The sequence below is a fragment of the Ambystoma mexicanum genome, chromosome 14 (assembly GCF_040938575.1).
Source record: "Ambystoma mexicanum isolate Mex_15411 chromosome 14, UKY_AmexF1_1, whole genome shotgun sequence".
NCBI lineage: Eukaryota > Metazoa > Chordata > Amphibia > Caudata > Ambystomatidae > Ambystoma > Ambystoma mexicanum.
The window spans coordinates 411,532,950-411,550,099 of NC_090940.1; the positions used below are offsets into that span (position 1 = coordinate 411,532,950).

General features: G+C 44.0%; 1 protein-coding gene across 2 annotated transcripts in view; it reads right to left on the minus strand.

Annotated features, from left to right (window-relative positions):
- Positions 1-17,150, minus strand: part of KNL1 (kinetochore scaffold 1) — a 1,870,945-nt gene that overhangs the window by 1,810,272 nt on the left and 43,523 nt on the right. For both annotated transcript variants that reach the window (XM_069637560.1, XM_069637559.1), the window contains exon 2: positions 10,179-10,220. In XM_069637560.1, the coding sequence (XP_069493661.1) occupies positions 10,179-10,210 (32 nt within the window). In that variant the 5' untranslated portion in view covers positions 10,211-10,220. The remainder of the gene's footprint in view (positions 1-10,178; positions 10,221-17,150) is intronic.

A 17,150-nucleotide genomic window follows, 5' to 3' on the forward strand; every position in this document is an offset into this window, starting at 1 on the left:
GAGGCTCTTACAGTGACGAAATCCGAAAGCAAGGGAACATAATCAACCGACATTGATTTGTCATAGAGTAGCTTCCGATTTAGTTTTTGTATTTTGGAACCATTTATCCTAAGGCGATTTCCGCCAGCATTCACAGAAAGTGGTATATCATGAATTCTTGTTTCATTTGTCCATTCCACTGGACAGGCCAACCGCAACAAGTTATGGTCACTATTTGACATAGGAGATATTAACAGTGACAAATCCTTTTCAAATTGATTTTGGGAGACCCAGAAAAAGTCAATGATCGATTGTGCATTATGATCCAACCACGTTTGCTTTGGCGGTTGATCACCTGGCACATGACCATTTACCATTTTACAGTTGCGATTTCCTAATACGTGGCTCCAACAGTGCGCTCGACTACTTACTTCATTTTTTGGTGATAGTTTAAACACATGATTAACTTGGTCGTATTTGAACCACACACAATTTAAATCTCCAGCGCAAATTATTGAGACGTTCTTATAATTCAATATTGCTTTGTCAATAAGATGTTTTATTGAATCCAGAAACGATTTTGTGCTGATTTTTTTCGGGTTCCAGTATCCATTTAGTATAAGCAGGTGCTTCCTTATATTCATATTTTTATTTGTTTGAAGTAAGGCTCCTTGCACATATGGATTAGAACTAAAAGAGTCGATAAGCCACCACCACGTGTTTATTCTAATCATCATCAACAGTCCAGAGGAAGGACGACCCTTTGTGTTTTTAATAGCGGGGTTTAAGAGAATCACAAAGCCATCTCTTGCTGGTGGATCGCTTAACCATGTCTCTTGCAGGCAGATGGCAAAAACCTTTTTTATCTCGACATCAAATCGGTTGAACAAATGAGTAAATCCTCTCGTATTCCAGGACAGAAATTCCCGAATACTTTCATTTTCAATTGCTGGTGGCTAGTGCCAAGCATTTTTGTTGTTTTGTGTTTTGTATTTGATGGTCTTCTTTGTGCATGATCTTTGGAAGCCTGGAATTTGCATTTCTCGACATAAATTAGCACATCTTTGTTCTAAATTTTTATGAGAGGTACTCTTCAAACTGGTCGTAGAAGTCTCTGAACCAGAACTAATTGGTTCAACCGATATATCAAATCCAAACATCAACAGTTCGTCAGAGGCATTCAGGATAGTATTACGAACAGAAGCTGAGGAAATGTGCAAGAGCACTTGGTCACAACACCGCTCAGTTGCGTACTCCACAATTTTTATATCATCGGATGTGATTGTTCGAAGTGATGGAATGCAAGAAAATAATTTCATCACATTATTGCGGTTTAAATTCAAATCATCATCCTCTTGATGGAGATTTTGCAGTCTCAATTTATAGTTTGAGGTTTTGTTGTCTGATTTCAAAGATGTGAAAGCACGAGAGAGGTAATGAACTTGTTTATTGTTTTGAGTTCTTGGTTGTTTGGGGTTCAAGAGTGATGGTGTGTTTTTCGAACTTTTCTCAGTCACCGTTGATCTGTATTCAGAACTCCTATATTTTTGCAACTCAGATGTTAGAATTTGTGGTGGTGGAACATGTGGGGTTTCAGGAGCCATGCATGGATTTAAAGTTTGTCGATCACTTAATGTGTCATCCGAGTATGTAGACAGATCACAAATGTTGATCGAGGATCCTGAAGAGTGACATCTGATACTTTCCGGTCCTGAGTCCACTCTTTGACGCTTGCTAGAGGGAGCTACAAAGCGCACAGGGTCCTTATTAGAATTCACTAGATCATGTATAGTATTAGGAACACTTGATTTAGATGTCTCGGAGCGATTGAACAAGCCCAGCCTAGCATCTGCGGGTACATATCGAATAAAATTTTGTGATTTCCGAGGCTGTGCCTCCTTGTTAGTGACAGGCCTCCTTTTTTCTTTCACTGATTTGCGCTGGTTTTGCCGATTTAGTGTGCAGTCGCCCTTTTTTGTTGTAATCTCGATTGACTTGGCTGATCCTTGGAAAATTCCAAAAGACATCGAGGGCATCAGGGAGACAGCACTTTTAATTTTTTCTTCCATTTGTTGGCTCTTTTTTTGTGCTAAAGCGGGAACAGTACAGCAAGTATCAAGATTTATATTATTTGCTGGCAAGTCCGCATCAGGGCACAGTATTGTTTGAGGAATTGTCATAGACGTCATTTCCATGTCTGTTCCATTTAGAGACTGCTCATATAATTTATTCCCACCTTCAATTAAGTTTTTTGATGTTATTTTCGATACTGCATCAGGTTTCCCTGCAATGGTTAATCCTTTTTTATGTGACTCGATTTGAGAGTTCATCAATGTAGAAGAGTGGCGCATCCATTTCACGGCATCAAGCAAGCCATCAGATAAAGAGTAATTCTGACAATGATGGCGTGCGGCAAGATCGCTTAGCCGCTCTTGCCAACGCAGTGTACGTTCAGCTTCCTGAGTCAACTGAGCTTGCAGAAAATTTGTGGCCAAGTCAAAACTATCCATCTTTTCCTTTAATGATATTATGAGTAAGGTCTGATCTTTATGGGATTCGTGAAGAGACTCGTACATCTTCAAAAATGGCAAAAGAGCTGCAGACGAGGCCGCTAATACATTGTTATATATCTGCATAGCTGCTGCCGAGGAGAGACTTGGTTTCGACTCAGTTCCAGTCTTATCTGCTGAACATGGATGTAGATTGTTTGATTCTGAATTGGAATTATGTGTTGTTGACAAGTTCCCAAATTTGGTCGTCACAGGAACTTGTAAAGATTGCAATTGATTCAATCGTGATCCACTCTTTCTTGGTGAGTTCTTTGAAATTCTCATGTGAGTTCTTAATTTGGTTGTACATGTACTCGTATCTTGCTCAACTTCATCATGTAGATAGCAATTTTCTTGTAAGAGTGGACCAGTAATATAGCATTTCCCCATCTGAGCAACATTGTGTTTCTCTCGAGATATTTTTGATGCTTCTACTTCAAGATTATGGACGTTGCAAGATGATTTCGCTTGAGAACTTTGATTCTCTCGTCCTAATGAAAAACAGCTTGATCGTTGCGTTACATCAGCTTCATCAAATCGGAACCGTGAGTGCCTAGAAATACTTTGTGGTGATATCTGTGTAGTTGTTTTTGCATTGACCACTCGTGTAGGTTTTTGAAACCGATCTTTCGTGTTTAAATTTAGAAGGGTTTTTTTAGTCATGCTAATCACTGACGAGGAGCCAGCTAAGATTGTGTCATCATTATCAACCGAATGAGTAATCATTTCTGGTGCTTCTGTGCATTTTGTTACTTCATTTATATCCTCGTCTTGAGAAGCTTCCATTAGTTGTGCATCCGTTAATTCATGGGCAGTAAAAAATACATCTACTATTTCAGATTGAATTGGAAGTGGTGAATCTATTCCTAGAGCACTCCGGTCGAATAAAGGTAGGTTGAGCAGAGTCAATAGTGGTTTTTGTAGTGGAGTGACAAAGGGAACGGCCACTCCCTCCGTAGCTTCAGAGGTAGTTGTCACTTCAACTTCACCGACATTCTCTGGTTCACTATTGGATCTACTAAGATCTCCAGAATTATTTGGATATTTTTGCACAACATCAAAAACTACAGGAGCAACAAAAGAGTTATCAGCGACGTGTAAATCAGCCAATACTTGTGCCGGAAGACTATTTAAAGTTTCCATTTCATCAGACGGGGCAAAAAGGCTAGTTGACATAGTTTCATGTCTGTCCCCAACTTCAGCCCCAGCTTCTACAGTAGATAAATGTACAGACGCCTTAGGTAAATATTCCAAATCTTTAGTGTTTGTCAAAGGGGTTGTACAGTCTACTGATGGAACAGTGTGCTCAATGTGTTCGAATTGTAGACAAGGATCCACTAATTGCTTAGATGCACTTTTTCTTGATTTTGAGCTTACCTTGGATGTCTCTAGGCCAGAGTCTGCTTTTAAAGCTGTCCATGGATTCTGCATCCGCCGTTGTTGTATGGTCTTTCGTCTTGTTTGTGGCCCTACCTGGCCCCCTGATCCAGATTGTACTGTCATGCTGTTTGTGATACCGCACCACTCTGCGCACAAACTGCAGTTGGAAGTGACCAGAGGCCGAGATCTAAGCTTGACAGCAGATCCAGTGAGTGCCAAGACAGGACCAGGACCCAGCGCCAAACAGCAGCAAAACAGTTCTTGCCGCCGAAGAATGCGCCGCCCTTTACTCCGCGGCCGGGCTTAACGCCGCAAGGGTGGTAGCCTCTGTGTAATGAAGGCCCCTCAAAATCACGTGATCAGGACACGTGACAGGTAAAGCCCCGCCTCCTCCAGGAAGCGCGGCAGGACAATGATGCCGGCAAGAGCGCAATAGATGCTCGCAATGCCGGGTAAGCCGGGTAAGAAATCACAGCCTTCTCTTCAATACAGGTACTCTCTCCAGCACAACGCACCAGAGTGGAAATATTATAAAAAGAAATGTGTTCAAAAATGATATGTCAGGTTTTCAGGCCGTTAACCTCTCTTCCGCATGTTTTTAGCATGAGCTAAGGCAGTTAACTCGAGCATAGCACAGTCTCTGGCTTCGTTAGAACAAGGTTACAGTTCATTCATCAGCATCAGGGCCTCCGGAGTGTAAGCCTCCTTGCTTCCCAAAGTCTCTTCACTCAAATAGCCCGATGCAACCAAATATACAAGTTCTTTTCCCTTTCAAATTTTCACAGTGCTTCACATCAGGTGATTCAATATCCACCCCGGACCACCTCAACCGGGCTCAGATCCTTTCTACATCATTCGTCTCCCTCAGCCGGGCTTGGACAATTTTACATCAAATATCAAAGACTTTCAAATGTGCACAGGGTTTGGCTTGACCCGTTGCAGGACCACTTCGATTACACAATTCTCTTTAAAGTTTGCGCCCTTCTGGATGGATACCTGACCGAAACCTTCGAATGAGCACCCATGTGATGCCAGACCACTCTTGTCTACGTTATCGTATTTTAGCTTCAAAGTTCATTCACTTATCTGCTGCCTTAATACAATTTTGCCGCTTGCAACCTTGATTTCCACACATACCGGTCTGGTATCAGTCTCCCCAACTCACCAGCTGTGTTGCTTTGTTGTAGGAGCCAAGAACAGTACCATGGCGGCAACTGCTTTTCCTCGCCTCGAGTATCAACGCAGGAGAGCCCTGGGAACCTGCAAAACACAATGCAGGATTCTTACCTTCAATTCCGGGTCTTACGCTTTCTATTTGTGAGGGCTCATGAAAGATGCAGTTTGCCGGTGAAAAGGTAAAGGGCATTTGCCTCCTTGCAATCCGCTTCGTTCTTACCATCTTTCACCTTGCATTAAACTGCCATCTCGGAACTTCTACTTCCTTGTGTGCTTTGCCTTGCTAAGAGTGTGCTTTCGTGCTCAGCCTTTTATCTGTGTGGAGAAGTGTGATGAAAGTAAGGTGTATGTAATAATCAGTAATTACCTAACTTTGCCTGACCCTTGTGCTGGGACAGGTCAGGTATACGGCTCAGGGGTTAGTCCGCTTTCTCTCACAGTGAGCTGTCTGTGAGGAAGTGTTGGTGTCAGGAAAGGGGGGGTTTGAGTTTCTAAGTATCCTACCTGGTAGGAGGAGGAAAAGGTGTTATAGGGAAGGGGATACAGTATCCCGCGTCTCGCCATCCGGTGTCCCACTTACACTCCCTGAAGACCTCCCCATCTAGGTGATCCTCCCGCATTGGTCCACCCACAGGAACTGGATATAAAAGCGATGGCCGTGTCCTGGCCACCTGGATGACAGATCCCTGGGGACTAGCGGGCAAGACACCTTCAGGTTTCTCACAGGGGTCAGAGACCACCTAGAATATATTTTAACCACGCATGCTTTGTCAGTTGCACATCTTGAGGATCTCTGCGTTCAAGCCCTGGTGCGGTTCCTCGTTAATTTCCAGCCCCAAATCTTGCTCCCAGTCATCATATATGGCAGACGTTCCCGAGGGCTGAAATCGATCTAGCAACTTGTACAATGTTGAGACCTTCATTTCAGTTGGGTAGGTGAGCTCTAGCGAATTTAGTTCCCTCAAGTTCCCAACATTAGTGTTTGAGTGAGAGGTCCATTGTCTCAATTGTGCAAATTGATACGCTTGTTCTTATCAACTTAGAACACAGTGTTACATTCTATGAAAGTCAACGGTCGCCCTTCCTTACATAACTTCCCTGAGTCAACCCCCCGCACCGTATTGATCTATTCCCTAAAATCGTTCCTTAGTTTTGCCTGGTTGAAATTCCGGCTTAGCCCAAATAAGTGTGGGTGGACCCATCCCAGTTGGAGCACCCAATCTTCGGGCCGCTCTTCCAGTACAGAATCGTATTTTTAGTCTAGGTCAGTATGGGACACTCTTCTTTATATCTGGTTCTATTCAGAAAGGGAAGTTGGGAGAGCGGTAAACTAGGACAATGTCTTCATTTGTTTCCATCTAGGTTCCAGGCCTCTCCCCCTCATTATCTGCGCCACTAGATTAGTTCAATGAACATCAGAGACCCCCCCCCCCCCCAAGCCTCCATTTCTCACCCTCCTGCAACACACAGTTCCTTGGTATATGTGCCTTCTTGCCCCCGACCCCGCACCCCCAACATAAATTGGAAAATCTTTGCCTGAAGCATCTGTGAGGGGGGGTCGGACATAGAAGACGGACACAGGTGGTGCGTTTCTTGCCCAAATACGCTTATTCAAATAATAATAGGGGTTGGAAAAATGCCTCATTAGCCCAAACATAAGGAGGGGTTTTCCTGCCTTAAAACAAAAAAAAAAAAAAAACTAATCTCGATGTCAGAATGTCCAAAATAAAGTTCTCCATCCTGTGTCGAAAACCTAAACCTAATCTGGCCCTCACATTGAAAAACTCACCAAAATGTGTATAGAGGGGGAGAAAAAAGAAAAACGTATCTTGGCAGGCCTCCTGCAGTCTCACTTCATGGTTCCAAAATTGTAGTTCCAAAAATAAACAATATGCTCCAAATGTAATGTTTCGCACAGTTCAGAAAAGACCCTTTCATTTTGAGAGTCACTATGTTTCTTATAAATGTCCTTTCTCTCTCGTTTGCATAAATGATAACTAGTCTATCAGTCCAGGGTAATTGGTTCATTCATCTGCCAAGTATTCCCCGGTTTGTGCCTTCTCCAAATTACTGGTACGAGGAAGAGTAGGAGGTTATTAATAAGCATGCGCGACTGTTGCTTTCTAGGTTTATTTCTCCTATGGCGTGGGTTTGTCTGCCCACCCCACCAGTTATTTATACAGGTTTTCGTCTAGTGCAGTACTATGTGCTGTCAGTATTTCCCTTTCAACAAGTTCATTGGGGCCCAGACACCTAAAGTCCACTTCCCAAACCGGTACTTGTAGATGCAGTTTACCGGGAGGACCGTTGGGCTACCACTGGGATTTGTTGTCCCTCCCAGCCTGTGGTGTCCTCTCCTGGCTTGGCAACTGCACCCGTATACCAAGCAGAAATCTACACTCCCTGGGGCTGCAGGGTTCAGCCTTGCAGTTCTGCAGCGGTGACGACACCAGCCAGCCCATGTCTGTTCAAGGAGCATTTCTGCGCCGCATCTCCGGCTCCCTCTTGATTTTGCTGTGCAGTATACGTCTTTGACGATGGGTTCCGAAGTCAGAGTGGTTCTTTTTCTGTACGCGGATCTCCCTAGGTGAATTTTCCAACACAGCTTCTGGCGTTCTGTTGGTTCGGGAGTTTGGGCTCGCTTTACATACGAGATGCTCCCTGGGTACACGGTTTGTGGTCCCCTTTCAGTTATCTGCCTCCCCTAACGCACACGGGTCAATCGCCCAACTTCTCAGTTGTCTGCTCACAATTCTCCACATCTCACATCTTCCTCTAGTCTCTCCTGCAATGATTCCTCCTACTCCAGCTAATGCCGTTTCAGATTCTACTGCCACGACTACTCCTGCTATTGCTACTACTACTTCTTTTCCCTCGCTTCTTATTCTCTGTTTTCCCCCACTGTACAACAACTAGAACTATGACAGTGGTTCTCATGGTTGTTCTGTGTATCCTCCTGGGCCCTCCTCTTCCCAGTATTACATATATGTATCACTGGTGTTATTTTACCCAAGAATAGTGGTCGATGTGGCATGTGAGTGTTTAAAATGGGGAAAGTGGAGAAAACCTTTTAAGTTCATCTCAATCACCACTATTCTACCAAACCATGAAATGGTCTGCTTATCCCAGCTATCCAGGTCTTCAGTGAGTTCCTTAAATAGTAGCAGAAGTTGCTCTGAAATATCTTTACTGTGGTATTGGGGATCTGAACTCACAGATTAACTGCCTGGTCCCATTTAAAAATCGTGCATATCGTCAAGAGGTGCCTTACCTCATTTGGAGGTATGGATGTATTGAGGCCACAGTATTTGGGACAGAAGACCGCAAGAACTCCTCCCTTAACGCCGTCAGTGACGTGCATACTTCCTGCATAGTTAACATTAAGCCATCCGCATACAGCGATATTTTAGATTCCTCCCCTCTTGCCATTATCCCCTTAATCCTCACTTTCTCTGACCTTCCCCGAAAATGGTTCCAGAGTTAAAGCAAAGATCAGCGTGGGTAGAGGGCAGCCCGATCTAGTCCCTCCTGTAACAGTTATTTTGGCTGCAGGTTTTCCACTCATTCCGACTGCTGTAGTTGGTCCCCGGTAGTTCACCAAAATCAACGACCTATTAATCCAGGTGTCCCTCTGCCATTCATTTCTCTGCACTTGGTAGCATGAACGGTAGTTGGGTGAAGAGTATAAATGAACTGAGGTCAGTGTCTTGTACCGGGGGAAACTGGACACTGTTTAGGACATCTCCAGGCCCTAGAGCAGCGGTCTTCACAATTTGGACCTTCAAAGGCTTTGGCCCTCCCATTATGCTCCACCATAGACTAGTTGGAGTACAAAATAACTGATAAGCCAAAAGGTGGCAGAACCCCAGCCCAGGGTCAATCAAAGGTTTAACACGCAGAAGGGAAAGTTGTACAACAATACGCATTTTGAAAAGGTCGGGAGTGTGAGTTGGCGAGGGACTAGGGGCATGGTGGTGGGATGTGCATCAAGTGTCATGAACCGTCGTCTGCATCCCTTCTGGACTTCTGGACTTCCTGGTCCCTGATCCATAGGGGATTGAATACAGTGGTCCTTCCAACATGGCTGCTGGAAACGGAATGCTCGTGGCCAGTCTCTACGCTCCACGCTCTACAAAACAGACACGCCCCCGCAGCTCTGCGCGTCTCAACGCTACCACTTGCTGTAGTCAGACGTGCGTTGCCGGAGTTCGCTCAGGGCTTTCTTTTGATTCCTGGTTCCCGGTTCCTTAAATCCCCTGTCCTTCCTCCCATTCCTCTACCTTACCTTCGATCTTCATGGATTTTCTTCCGCGCTCGGGTCACGGCGTTCCATGCCTCCGAGTGCAAACTTCATGTCTCGGGAGATTAGCTCAGTGGCAACGTGCTCGCCTTGGAAACAAGACGACACAAAGCAACACAGATTCGATCCCCGGGTCCGTGCTTAGAAACCTCTGGGTATTTAAGCGCGTTATAAATAAGCAACTAAGACAACCACAAACAAAAAAATTCTGTAACAGCGCCTCGATGCCCATGGGCTGTGTGAGCGCTTTAAAAATGCAAATAAATAAAAAAATTCCTTCCTGGTATCCATCCTGGACTTCTGAACACTCCCAGAAGTGGATAGCGAACCTCACGCTGGAATCCGAGGACCACTGTTCGGGTTTGTACAAATCCCAGACCGTGAGAAAAAAAGACATCACAGAAGGTTGCATGCAAACAACAAAAGCAGGGGAGAGACTTGTGACACCAAGAGGGCGTGCTTGGCAAATGCGGTTTCGCAGAAAGTAGTCAGCATGGCACATTAATGGTGTGGTTGGAGAAAATAACGTTCTGTCTTTTCATTCGACTGAATATGCTCCTCAGCTAGTAAACACTGGGCAACCAAGGCATGAGCTAGGAGCAATGTATATAAAGGCATACACTTTACTAAAGAAATCTTTGAAACAGTAAACGAAGATTGTAAAACACATTCTGGCTGAAAAACAATGATCTATTGTTCCACAGCATGGTGTGTGCGTGTAGTTCCAGCAACAACTTTTTTTCCTCAGACTAGAACACACAAAAAAAGGTGAAATGTAGTACACGTTTACTTACTTTGGTTTTTGAGTTACAGGGTTTTCTTCCATGGCTGGTTCCCTGTAACAGAATCAGGCTGTTACTATAAAGAAACAAAAGTATGGTAGTACGAAAATATGTTACCCCAACTTTTCATTTACACCAATAAAGCACAACCACCATGCAATATACCTTGCTCTATTTTACACAAGGTTGGGCGCCCTTAGGGTTTGGTGGCAAGTAGGGCAAAGTGAACTATGAAAAAAACAAAAGGAGCCCTGCCAACAATGCTGATACTTAACTGGTCATTAATTTGACCTTGATGCATCAAAAAGGACATTTTGTTTCCAAACATTTAGACCAACAGTGGGTCATAGAAACACTAGAGAGACAGTGAAAAGAAGAAGAGATCCAGTGAGAAAGGTTTTAGAAAGTGGATGATGTTAACAACAAACAGCTCCTGAAGGTCTAGTTAACACGTACATTGATCATCAAATATTTAAGGCACTTCATAAATGATGATCTAAGTTCCTAAATATTTACGAACGTAACACTTTGTGACACAATTTTTTCAAGTGGAGAACATACAGGGAAAAATCATATGTAGTTCACCATTAGTTTAAATGATAGGAGGTAATTATTTTGTTTGTTTTATTTATTTATATAGCGCCCGCGCACCATACCTGGAGGTATCTGGGCGCATTATGCAAAGCTTCATAAGTTACTAATACATACATGATGCTTACATTATGACCATGAGAGATAGAAGCATATATACATCAAAATAAATACAGTATGTGGCAATGGGACTGGAGTGGCAGCAGTAGAGGAGAGCTGAAGGAAGAAAAGCGAGTTAGATATCATTCAGGACTAACCATCGTTTAGTCGTTTCTCTGAAGCTTTGGAATGTCTGATCAATTTGCAGATGGATAGGAAGGGCATTCCAGAGTCGGACGGCCTGCACAGGGAAGCTGTTAACACCTGCCTTCTTGAGGTTAAATCTGGGAACTATGATACAATGGGAGTTTGCCATCCTTGTGAGCTGTGGTGACGTTTTTCTGATTATTTTTTTTCTTTTAGGTACTGCGGTGCAGCATTGTTAAGGCATTTATGTGTAATAGACACCATTTTTAAGGGAATCCTGTCTTTAATAGAAAGCCAATTCTATTTCCTTCTAGCCTCGGACGTATGTTCTCTCCTTGGGATAATAAGAGCTGTTCTAAGAGCGTTATTTTGTAATGTTTGGAGTTTACTTGTGATGTATTTGCTTGCGCCTGCATAGAGGGCGTTGCAATAGTCAAGTTTAGAGGTGATCAATGCTCTCGCTAGTATGATGCAACTATCGGTAGATGGGCATGGTTTGCAAGCGTGAATCAGCTTGCAGGTATACGCTGTTGCACAGGCTGTCGCATTGACTTGTTTGCACATGTTAAGTGTGGAGTCCAAATAGAGTCCTAGTGTTTTGGTTTCCTTGGCAACCTTAATGACAATACCATCCATGTTAAATGCAGAGTATTTCTCATCAAGCTTGCCGAGGCTGGTCTGAGCTCGTAGGATAAGGATTTTTTTTACCATTCAGGCAGAGGCTTTGGGCTGCCATCCATGCCTGAATGATCGAGTACATTTTGTTGACTAGGGCGAGGTCGGTGTCATAGTTACCGGAGAGGGGTATGAGTATCATCTGCATAGTTGGTGTAGATGACACCCAGATGATCTAAGTTGTCAAAGAGTGGCTTGGTAAATATGTTATACATGGTCGGGGAGACGCATGAGCCTTGCGGAACTCCACATGTTATAGGGGTCGGGTCTGCCGCCGCCGATGGAAAGAAGACTCTCATTGACCTGTTGCTGACAAATGATTGGATCCAATTTGAGGCTTCTTGGGAGAAGTTAGCCGCAGATGACAGGTGTTCACAGAGGAATTTGTGGTCCACCAAGTCAAAAGCGGCTGACAAGTCTAAAAGTAGAAGTAGGGCGCATTGCCCGTTTTCTTAGATTTGGTCAATTTGCTGTTCCAAATCTATCAAGGCCATTTCTGTACTATGAAGTGGTCTGAAACCAGATTGTCTTAAGGCTAGTAGGTTATTTGTCTCTAGGTATCGCTGGTTTTGGATATATGCCACTTTATCTAGTATTTTAAGCAAGAATGGGACCGTGGTGATAGGCCTATAGTTAGTTGGGAAGGATGGGTCCAATGTTGATTTTTTTAGCAATGGCAGAACCCATGCATCTTTTAGGTTTGTGGGTACCAGGCCAGAGCGGTAAGAGGCATTTATTAGTTTAGGCGGTAAGAGGCATTTATTAGTTTAGTGATGAAAGGGGACAGGTCTCTGGCGGCTTCCTTAATTATTTGAGCGGGGCACATATCACCTTGGCATTTCGATGGTTTAAGGGATAATATGATCTTTTCGACCTCTATAGTGGTGACTTGGGCAAATTTGAAATCCTGGGGTAGGTTAGGTGAGAGCTTTAGAGGTCTCTGGTGAGTTTCGGCTTTGGAGAGGTTGAGCCTTTTTTCAGCTATTCTGTTGGAGCGTGACAATTTTGTTAGATAAAGCATTTTGGATGTTTGTACACCATGCTTTGTGTTTGGGGCACGAGTCATCCGGGGGGAGAGGGGGGGGGAGATTCCAATTCCTCAAGATCACGAAAAAAGTTCCTTTGTGCTGGAGCTAGCTTTGTGGATCCTCTCATTATAAGTTTCGCATTTAGTTTGGTGGATTTCCGCTTTATATTTAGAGGATATTTCAGGTCTCTGTTTTCTTTCGTCGGAAGATTTTTCCAAGTGGTTTCCATTTTTCTTTTCTCAGTCCTCAGAGCTTTTAACTGGGGGGTAACCCATGTATTCAGGTGAACTTCGGTTTAAGTGGTGCAATGGAATCTAATGCTTGGGTAATGGTGGAGTTGTAAAGGTCTACTAGTTCCGTATGGTCTATAGATTTGGACGAAGCGTTCCAGGTAGGTAGCAGGAGGGGCCGGAGCCTGTCCGTAGTAATGTTCAGTTTATTCCTGGTGATTAAAGGCGGAGAAATCAGCTTAGGCTTATTGACTCGCTTGGCCATGATTGTGAAGGATGCGAGTGAGTGGTCGGTCCAGGTCTATGGTTCAACAGATGTGATTGAAGTCTCACAGTTGATGTCCGCAACACAGTCTAGTATTCTGCCTTTCTCATGGGTGGGTTGATTGACTCTTTGCAAGAGACCCAATTCAGATAATAAAATCGGCCAGTTCTTTGGCGGATTGGTCATTAGAGTCTTGGAAACCCAGGTTGAAATCCCTTTACCACTAATATATGCGAGGTAGGTTTAGTATTGGTTGATAGTAGAGTCATAACATCTTCAAAAGGGCCAGTGATGAATGGTCAGTGTGCTAGACTTAGAAGTGGCAAGTTTGACTGTAAGTAGCTCGCAAGACTTAGCAGTGGGGGATGTGACTACTCCGAGTTCTAGGTTTCATTTAGCGATAAAGGCAATGCCGCCTCCTTTCGCGTTGGCTCAGTCAGCTCTTAAGATAGTATGAGAGTCAGGAGTGGCAAGTAATATGGCAGGCCCTGATGCGGCAGGGAGCCAGGTATCAGATACAGATAAGAAATCTAGTGACGATATCTGCTATATCGGTACCAGAGATCTGGCGTTAATTAAAGCACCTTTGATGTGATGGTTAATAGGGTCAGAGGGGACAGCAATATCCTTACTATGGTTACTTTTTGTTTTTTTGGGGTCAGTAGTAGTAGGTGTAGGGGGCTTAATTTGTGTGGGTCGGCTAAATTTCACATGGGATTTGTCTTGTGTGGCAGAATGCCTGGTAAATCTGGAACCTAATCTTTCGTTTCTAGGTTTTGGGGGGCATGGTTGATTAGGTGTAGGTTTCTTGGCATAAAGGTTAATCCATTGACTAGGCGTAGGTATTTTTAGCAAGTTGATGGGTATGGCTGGGTTAGTGTTGTAATAGATGAGATTACGTTTAAATTTGGGTAGATATGGGTGTACAGGCTCTACCAGAGAGCCATTTAGCCGCTATAGTAAGGATAAGTCTGATCGTTGACAAAAGCAGGAGACGGACTGCATGGTAGTTTTAAGTGAACATAGTATGGATGAGGCTTAGTCACAGTTTACAGGTACTGGAAGGGCACAGACCAGTGTTCATGTGGTAGGCTGAGTGTGGGCTGGTATGTAATGGCGTTGGTAGTGGGTTAGGTCTGGCAATGTGTCCTACCACTGGTATCACAGTAAGCTCGCTGTGGATCCAAGTGATGCACAGATAGCGCCCTGGGCTTTATGAAGGGTACTTAGGGCAATTGGTACATTTCATTCACGATAGACTAGGTTTGAGCGCGATAAAAACATTGGCAAGTAGTAGGCTGAGGGGTGGTCCAGATTACCAAAATCTCTGTTGGCTGACTAGGAGGCGGTCTAGGGCCTTGCAAGTCTGAACGGTATAGTAGACGTAAGTGCGTGGGTGCAGAACAGGGCAGTGCTTTAGAATGTCAAAGGCTACGAGTGAAACAGTTAATCGGCTATAACAATTGGTGTGACTATTGCTAGTCGCACGTTAGAGAGCTACACATAGCAGCACAGCAGTACCGTCGCAAGGCACTGGCCGGAAAGGTTATCTGTGCCACAGGGCTAGAGTTAGGGTCAAGTTCTGATTCAGGGTCGCCATAAACAGGATGATTATCAGAGCAAAGAGCGCTTCGGGAGGCAGAGTTATGTGACAGTGTAATTTCTTTTTTTTTTTTTCCCCGTTTATTAGGTTTACAATACAGCAGTTTTACATAGGATCAAACTAACATTGCAGTATTAATTTTCAAATCAAAGTCATGAGCAAACCATTTAAACCAAATCCAATCATAAAATCAACCATGCAAAATGTATCTAAATGAACCCCGCTAAATATTATACCTAATACACATAAAATACCACAAAGACAAAACTAAACATCACAAAGAGGAAATCAAAATAAAAAACCCTTATCCTACCCTCTAATTATCCACAGAATATAAAGTCAATCATAGAGGGCATCAAACGATTCCCACAGCAACAAATATTCATCTTCCTTGCCTCTATTTTTCAACGAAACCTTATCATAACTAGATAAAACCCTCAAATCCATCAACCAATCCTCAACGCTGGGTTTCTTCCTAGTTTTCCAGATCCTGAGAATCAATCTAATCGCAATCATCAGTGCTCTATCAATCCAAAAGTTATGCTTTCTAACCTGAACACCCCTTTCAACATGTGAGAGCAAGATTATATTAGCTGCAGATCTGATTAAACTTATCCCAAAAATGAAATCAATTCCATCTATCACCTCACTCCAAAATGACAGTACCCTTGGGCATCCCCACACTAGATGTAAAAGAGTACCTCTATCCGCACTACAGCTCCAACACAAGTCATCTAAACTCAATTGTAACTTAAACATTTTCACAGGAGTCCAATACAATCTTCCAACAATCTTCTGCCGAATCAGACGCAAGTTCATATCTTTCCCTAAATTCACACCCACTTTTAAAATATCACTCCAATCAGTATCAGAGATGACCCTACTGACATCATTCGACCAAGTAACTCTAAACCCATCCCATGCCAACAAATGTTTTGCATTCATGGGCATGAAATTCATGTAAATTCGTGCACCATACTCTTGACCATCCAGTAATTTACTAAACTCAGGCGTCTTCCCAAGTGAGCCTCCCGCCATAGCGATTGAAGGCAAGCGTCCCCAGCCAGCACGATCCTCCCCGCAATGAGAGACAATTAAGGACTCTCCCAAGTAGGGAATAAGGCCAAGACAGAGTGCGGGTGAGCTTAAATGGGAGTTTATCAATCAGAATATGGCATGCAAAGAACTCTGCAAACTCCGAGAGGGCTCTGTCTGACAATAGCAAAGACAGGCGTATATATTTACAAAAAAACATCATAAAAACCTACATACTATAGGGGGCACAAGTTCAATGGGATTGGGTGGCGATGACTAACTATAGGTGCTGCTGCGATGTGGTTGGCCGTGGCTGGAGAACGTCACTGGTCAGCCTCGTGGGTTGGGCTGGGCCTGGCAGGTTGGCAGAGTTCATCCGGGCGGTGTTGTTGTGCCATCGCGGCCGGTGTCAGAGATGAATGTCTTTTCCTGACTTATTTGCCCTAGGCCATGCACACCGCAGTCATTCAGTCATTGCAATGTTATTTTCTTTAGTAAATCTTTCAATAGGTTATTCTACAGGTTAATGCAACACAGGAGGAATGCACCTTGTGAGGGGTCTAATGGTCATTCGTCAGGACATGGTTACCAGCGTCCTGTTGACCGGACCCATAGGTTGAGGGGCTAAGCTTCAGGGCATGGGGCGGATGGTACGAGCCTCCCTGTCTTGTTAGATGTGGTTATAAATGTGCTGCTTGTGTGTTGCCACAGTATTGGGTGTCCTGATTGTGCAGGGCCATACGTCTAAGATGATCTGGTGGGTTGTGGGGTTTACGAGGGGGCGCCTTCGAAAGTGTGGGTTCAGGCAGAGGTTTACTGCTGTGCTGTAAATAATGCAGGTGGCGGCCCGTGGCCTTGGGTGCTGCAGAGGGGGCTACACATCTTTGAAGGGGCTCCAGTCTAGTTGGGGGAGGTGGGGCAGCGCGGCGCGGGCCTCTGCTCTCATGTTTGGCAGTCTCCGGAGGGTGGGAGGGGAAATGGCCTTGCACATATTTACAAAGGTATTTTCCTCTCGTGTTGCCGGTTTTTGGAGGCGAAAACATCACAATCATTAGAACACTTTATAATATTTGTTTGGATTACTTGAAAACATACATTTCATTTCGGTGGAGGTGTTTCAATTATATCCAGTCTGAGCACCTTATTCGTACACTATGTTTTGACAACTACAGTATTTAGCTATATGCATATACAATTGCAGTAAGTGAGGTAACATTGAGGTTGGTGCAGTACATCGAAAATGACCCGCCGTATGTGACGGTGGTGGCATGCAAGGGGCTTAGACATACACGTGTGACGAGTGCATTCTCA